The sequence below is a fragment of the Ranitomeya imitator genome, chromosome 3 (assembly GCF_032444005.1).
Source record: "Ranitomeya imitator isolate aRanImi1 chromosome 3, aRanImi1.pri, whole genome shotgun sequence".
NCBI lineage: Eukaryota > Metazoa > Chordata > Amphibia > Anura > Dendrobatidae > Ranitomeya > Ranitomeya imitator.
The window spans coordinates 14,198,307-14,205,559 of record NC_091284.1 but is presented as its reverse complement, the minus strand read 5'-3'; the positions used below and the strand labels follow the sequence as shown (position 1 = coordinate 14,205,559).

At 52.5% G+C, this 7,253-nt stretch overlaps 1 protein-coding gene across 1 annotated transcript; it reads right to left on the bottom strand.

Annotated features, from left to right (window-relative positions):
* Positions 1–248: 248 nt before the first annotated feature.
* On the bottom strand, positions 249–7,218 carry MIX23 (mitochondrial matrix import factor 23). Its single transcript, XM_069760514.1, has 5 exons — positions 7,055–7,218; positions 5,501–5,626; positions 5,219–5,365; positions 3,354–3,413; positions 249–536 (listed from the first exon to the last, which is right to left on the bottom strand). Exons 1-5 carry the CDS (start codon positions 7,103–7,105, stop codon positions 486–488), a joined length of 435 nt encoding a protein of 144 aa, XP_069616615.1. The 5' UTR covers positions 7,106–7,218; the 3' UTR covers positions 249–485.
* Between the last annotated feature and the right edge of the window lie 35 nt (positions 7,219–7,253).

Genomic DNA, 7,253 nt, shown 5'->3' with positions numbered 1-7,253 from the left:
TTCTTGTGCAAATAGATCACAGGTAAAAATAAAGCCAACATAAAAACCGATCAGAGAAAAAAATAAAATTGTCAATGTCATCTAAAACATGATGGGTTTCTGGCACAATGTACAGATGTAGATACTTCTTTCCTGGTGGAGGAATACCACCAAACACGAGAAGGTGCACCACGTCTTGGTCTTACATCCGATGATGACAATCTATCGTTACTGTGAGAAGATGGAGGAAAAAAACGTGTCACGCTGCGTCTGAAAATGATATTTAATGGTAATAAAACTACAGATTTAATAGAAAACGTCAGCTTGTCCTCGTCTCCGGACGCCGTCCTCCTCGCAGTCACAATGAATTGCGCTCATTTCGGGCTACGTCTGATAATAGACGAGATAAAAATATTCTTCATCCTATTGTCCCGGCTCGGGCTCCTCGGAGGAAACGTTCACATCCCCAGACGGGAGCGCGGCGGTCTCAGATCACAGTCCCTGAGTTACTGCTCCTTTGGGGGCTTGTAGTGCAGTCGACAGCGCTCGCTGAATACCTGCAATCACAAAGACGATGAGAATAATGAAAATATCACATCCAGAGCGGCGCACGCATCCCCACGGACAGACAATCCTTGTAACATCAGATTACTGCTACATCTCCCCCGAAACCTGCAGGAAGATAAAAGGTGCAGCGCCTGAGAGCTAGCAGCAAAGCAGCGGAATTACTGGAGGAAACAGACACAATGTAACTGACCATACTAACTTCTGCCCTCTCAGATTTAACCCCTTCCCGCTTAGGCCAATTTTAATTTTTGCATTTTCCTCCCTTTTTTCAAGATCCATAACAGTTCTATGTTGTCTCCACATCTATACGAGGGATTGTTGTTTTTTTTTGTTTGTTTTTGAGGGACGAGTTGTAGATTTGAAATTTACCATTTTATAATATACTAAAAAAAAAAAAAAAAAAACTGCAAATGTGGTAAAATGGGAAACAAAAAACAAATTCCGTCATTGATTTTGGAGTTTTTGTAGCGTTCATTAGTCAGTAAGAATGACCCAGGCAAACAATTCTCCTGGTCACCGCGATTACGGCGACACCAAACCTCTGCAGTTATAGATTTTATTTTTTACTATAAAAACACTAAAATTACAGAACTTTGCTAACCAAATACAAAAGGAAATTTGTTTTGTCACCTTTTTCTGAGATCCGTATTATTTTTTTTTTATCTGTCCGTCAATTGAGCAGTGAGAGGGCCGGGTGGTATTTTGCGCTGCCAGTGGTCAGCTTAAGGCTCTGTGCACACAATGGGTTCGCAGCAGTTTCCCATGAGTTTACAGTACAATGTAAACCTATGGGAAACCGAAAACGCTGTGCCCATGCTGCGGAAAAAAAACACGCGGAAACGAAACGGTTTACATTCCACAGAATGTCACTTCTTTGTGCGGAATCCGCAGCGGTTTTACACCTGCTCCATAATAGAAAACCGCAGGTGTAAAACCGCAGTGGAATCCGCACAAAAACCGCGGTTAATCCGCAGGAAAAACGCTGTGTTTTTGCCCTACGGATTTAGCAAATCCACTGCGGAAAAATCTGCAGTGGACCATTCTACGTGTGCACATACCCTTTTATAGACTGCCTTATGATTGTGGATGTGGTTGTGTTGAGGATCAGCCGGGCACGTTTCCCCCATATTACACGGTAGTCAGCGCTCAGCCGCCGTCATTTACTGCGATTCTGATTAACCCCAGAGAAAGTGTGGCTGCTCTATAAGGATTTTCCTGGTCTGTAAACAGCTGACAACACAGCAAAGGATCTCAATGTGGAACGTTATTAGCCAGGAGAAGAGTATAAAAACATTCCCCCGGCATTAGATGGAGTATTGTGAAGACGTCATCAAAAAGAGGCTTCAGTTTGACACAACAGTGACTTTACCTAGATATGGACGCCCCTCAAAAATTGATGAAAAGACAAGAAAATTGTCCCTGGAGGTTGCCAGGGCCAGATCGCAATTTAGAGGTGCTGCCGAATTTCTGGCCTGTCCTGGTTGTGTCCTGCGTGTGACACTCTTCCGTAGTATCCATCTGACCGGTCTGTTGGGTCGAGGGGCAAGATGGAAGACTTTTTTTTCCAAAAAAAAAACAACATTCAAGCCCAGTTATATTTTGTCAAACCTTTAAAACGTCTGCCAAATATGTGGGGAATGTGTTCTCTCTGATGAGACCAAAGGAGAAGTTATGGGCCATAATCCCAAAAGGTGCAAACCCAACAACACACAATCGCCAGAAGATCACCATCCCCCCAGTGAGGCATGGTGGAGGCAGCAGTTTGCTCTGGGTTGTTTTTCTCAGCAGCTGCAACTGGACATCGCCAGAAGATCACCATCCCCCCAGTGAGGCATGGTGGAGGCAGCAGTTTGCTCTGGGTTGTTTTTCTCAGCAGCTGCAACTGGACATCGCCAGAAGATCACCATCCCCCCAGTGAGGCATGGTGGAGGCAGCAGTTTGCTCTGGGTTGTTTTTCTCAGCAGCTGCAACTGGGGCTTTAAACAAGAGGGAGGAGATATATACAGAACAAAGATCAGTCAAATTCATCACAAAACCTTTCGGCCTCTTCTAAATAGCGGAAGGAGGAGGAGAAATTTCACCTTTCAACGGAAAACAACCCTAAATGACCTCCAAATCACGAAAAGAACGACTTCTCCAGAAGAAAGTGGAAGTTCTGGAACGGCCGAGCCCAGACCTGAACCCAAGGGCCAATCTGTGGTGACCTGAAGAGGGCGCTGTGCACAGTAGGAGCCCCCATAATCTGACAGATGGGGGAGCTACTGCAAGGAGGAGCCGGCAAAGATCGACAATTCTGATAGACCCGACCCAAAAACAGTGAACACTGCCAGAAACTCACAGGGAACTACAACAAAGTATTAGTTTAAGGGTGTGCAGACTTATGCAACCGTATTTTTTTTTTCCAGTTTCCTTCTCAATTGATCTGTAGAGATTATGGGCGACATATAAAGGTGGAAAACGTTCTTAGGATTTTTTTTTTTTAACATATCAAATGGGGCGTGTAGACTTTTTGTATCCTCTTTAGATCCAATCATGGTCTTCATAGGAGCAGCAATGTGGCGCTCAGGTGCCTTCTGTCACTGCAGTGAAGAGAGTCCGGTGTGTCTGCAGCAGACCCCATTACAATCAGTGGGGTCCGCCAGGCGCAGATGGCGTCCATGTGTGCAGCGAGCTTCTATATACCCAGCTATACAGGACGCGCACATCCTCCACGCGGGGGCGACTTATGTCCTTACGGGGGGGGGGGGGCAGCGGGCATGGGGGGCGTCACCGACAAGTTTACGGCAGAGGTGGAGGCCGCTTCTTACCTTCCAGCTCCGGTCGTTCACCACTTCCTCCACATTCAGCTCAGATTGCAGAAGCTTCAACTGAGAAAAAAAACAAACAACGGTGAGGAGGGGTCAGAGGTCATCACCGCCAGATAACAGGGAGCAATAGCTCGCAGTGCGGTGCAGTGCATTGTGGGAGATGTAGTTTAGTAATGGGGGGACAGCTGGACGACGTGCTGACATTTACCCCGCTGCCGTGTAATGGAGCCAACACCGACCTGCAATAGTCGGGATCTTCCGGTTTAACCTGTTAGGTGCCGCAGACAGTGACGACCAGTGCAGATATTATTGACGATAGTGGAGGAGAGGTAATTGGTGCCCAGGGCCGTGCTGCCGGCAGGTTGTCAGGGCCGTGCCGTGGGTTGTCGCGGCCCCCGCCTGCACTGAGCCCAGAAATAGGTGAATGTTACAGCTCGTCAGCGGCGAAAACCTCCCGGAAACGAAGCAATGGAAGAAAAACGAAAAATACGGAGAATAAATAAATAGACATCGACAACCCTGGAAAAATCAGCAGCGAGGTCATACAGGAAACTGCATCACACGGGGCCGACGTCCTCCAGAGAGCGAGAGGACGGGTCAGCGAACTACTGAAGAGCCGCAGGGAAGAGAGAAAAATCCCGCAACACCGCGACTGCCTGGTACTAACCAGTCCCAGAAGCCTCCATGACGCCTCCTGCCCTGGATCCACCTTAGAGGGGATGTCCAGGTCATATATTGATGACCTCTCATTAGGGCAAATCATTAATGACAAAATCTGTGGGGTCAGACACTCAGCCCCCAATAGTCAGCTGCTAAGCACCAGAGCACCATCAGGTGGCCGAGCTCAGGTACTGCAATCACTACAATAGGAGCTGGACATGGGTCATATCGTGCTGCTACAAGCAGATGGTCGCTGAGGGTCCCGGACCCCCACTAATCAGAAAATAACAATTTATCCTGAGGAGAGGTCATTCGTATACAAGACCTTTCATTGAAGTGGTCTCTGTGCTGCCATTTTAATTAATGGGACATGTGCATCATACCTGCTGACGGCGCACACGACACCGTGGTTATCAGTAGACACAATGGCACCTGCAGAGGCAGCAGCAGAGCAGAGCCTTCTACATCACAGGAGGGGGGCCGGAAATCACCATTATATGGCGATGATTTCTGTTATCAGGACGCCGCACATTCTGCTCCACCTGCGTCACAGCTCCTCTTCCTGCAGATTCTCTACCACATGTGCGGCGGTCTCCGCACCCCCAGCGTTCTGCACGACACGTCGACAACGCAGCAAACAATGATGGGAACCGTGACGCTGAGCAGGAAACTCTCTATGTTCTGTCCACAGGCAGCAAGTCCCGGATCACCCGCCTGCAGCCACACCACAAAGATTCCATGCAAAAAGGCCGGAGGTCACACTGAGCAGCAGCAGCCGCCCGCACACCCCGAGCAGCAGCAGCCGCCCGCACACCCCGAGCAGCAGCAGCAGCAGCCGCCCGCACACCCCGAGCAGCAGCAGCAGCCGCCCGCACACCCCGAGCAGCAGCAGCAGCCGCCCGCACACCCCGAGCAGCAGCAGCCGCCCGCACACCCCGAGCAGCAGCAGCCGCCCGCACACCGCGAGCAGCTGCCAGAGGCGAACAGTAAGATAATAATGTCAAAAATGAGGCAGCCGGGAATCTCGTCAGATTTCCCGGACATTGCAATGAAATCACACACAGAAATTAATGATGGTACAAAAAAATCAGAGAGGATGATAAATGATGTGAGCGCGGCCCGAGAAGGGAACGAGGGTAGAGACCGGCACAGGAGCAGACATGGAGACAGCAGTGTCCGGGGACAACAGCACCAGGCGCCCTCACCTTAGTCTGCTCCTTCCTGAGCTGCCTCATTACCGCCAGGTTGTCCGGGTTCCTCTTTCTCTCCTCCTGGAAGCTATTCACAGTAATGGACGTCTGAGATATGCAGCTCTTTATGGTCTTTTCCCGGGAGCGGTGAGCGGCGAGGAGCTGAGGAGGAAACACAGTGAACGGGGGAGGTGATTTTGACGCGTGGACGGAGCCCCAGGGAGGCAGCGCGGGGGACCGGGCCCCAGGGAGGCAGCGCGGGGGACCGGGCCCCAGGGAGGCAGCGCGGGCACTCACAGACTCGTACAGCTGCCGGCACGTCTGACTGGCATCGATCTTTCCAGCGAAGGACACAGTGGGGACGGTCGTATTCAGCTCGTGGACGATCCGGTCGTCTATCGTTCTCATCACCCGGAGGATTTCCTGCAGAGACCGGTGACAGCACAACTAAAATCAGCGCTACTCCAGTCACAGCCAAAGCTGCAGGCGTTATTCTGATTTCGTTAAACAGGCACAACAGTGAACAAAGCAAATACAGCTATGGCTGTGACTGGAGCATAAGAAACTGTGAAACTAAAGTGTAACATGTACATTACTCTAGCCACACCCAAAGCTTCATTACCACCTTGACAGGCAGCCTGATGTCTGAGCGCAGTGCATCATGGGATCACTCCCGGGTCACGGCTGCAGGATCTGACATAATGTGCATCAAGCTCCAATACAGATTTTACTCCAGTCACATTCAAAGCTGCGCTACCAGTCCTGCTGCCAACCTGACAGCTATCCCAATGACCAGCACCATCTGCTGGATAAGTGCACGCCCTGCGGGGGGCGTATGAGAGCACTGAGCGCAGCTCTGGGTGTGACCGGAGTATAATACACAACTTACCCCTCTCCCCCCCCCTGTGGAAATCTATGAAAACTTTAAACAGCAGCGCTGAGGTCTGCATCCCCCCTCCACCCCATATTGTGCCGTACATTCCCATGGGCACAGGGGCCGGCACTGCAGGGGGCTCCGCGGTCACTGGGGGTCCCGGCCACAGCTCTGATCCCCATGTTGTCAGACCAGGGATGCTGGATTTCGGCTCTGATCACTTTCTCAGCCCTGACACCGAGGCCGGAAACATCAAGTCCGGGGGCCGCAGAACGGACTCTATACGGCCGCCATCTCCACACTCAGAACTGCAAACATGCCGAGATCAGTGATGGAAGGGGGCCGAGACCCCAATATCAGACGTGTCGGGCGGCACCAGCTCTCCCAGGATTCTATTGGCAGCCGCCACACAGACCGATCTCAGAGCTGGGACTTGTAGTCCTGCAGCCGCTGGAGATAATGCCAAGCTCTCTATGAGGCCCTCCTCCCACCACCACGTGAGCTCTCCACCAGGGGCCCCCCCAGCACCACGTGAGCTCTCCACCAGGGGCCCCCCCAGCACCACGTGAGCTCTCCACCAGGGGCCCCTCAGCACCACGTGAGCTCTCCACCAGGGGCCCCTCAGCACCACGTGAGCTCTCCACCAGGGGCCCCCCCAGCACCACGTGAGCTCTCCACCAGGGGCCCCCCCAGCACCACGTGAGCTCTCCACCAGGGGCCCCCCCAGCACCACGTGAGCTCTCCACCAGGGGCCCCTCAGCACCACGTGAGCTCTCCACCAGGGGCCCCTCAGCACCACGTGAGCTCTCCACCAGGGCCCCCTCAGCACCACGTGAGCTCTCTACCAGGGGCCCCGGAGGTCACAGGCAGCGCCGTCCCATTGACCAGGCAGCGGCACAGAACCCCCCGCAGCCCCGGGCCTCCCTCTCCGGCTCTCGCACTCCCCGGTCCCCGGTAACGTCTCACACAATCCTCACCTGGAACTCGGTGAAATCCTCGCAGCTCACCTCTCCACTGGGCGCCGCCATATTGGGACAGCCAGGGGTCCTCCGCGTCCCCGACCTCTGACCTCCTCATGAGGTGTCCGCGGAGACCGCCTGACCCGCGTACGGCGCCGCATCCATGACGTAAATCTGCTTTACTGGTTACACGTTGTCATCAGCTCTACGGAGCAGC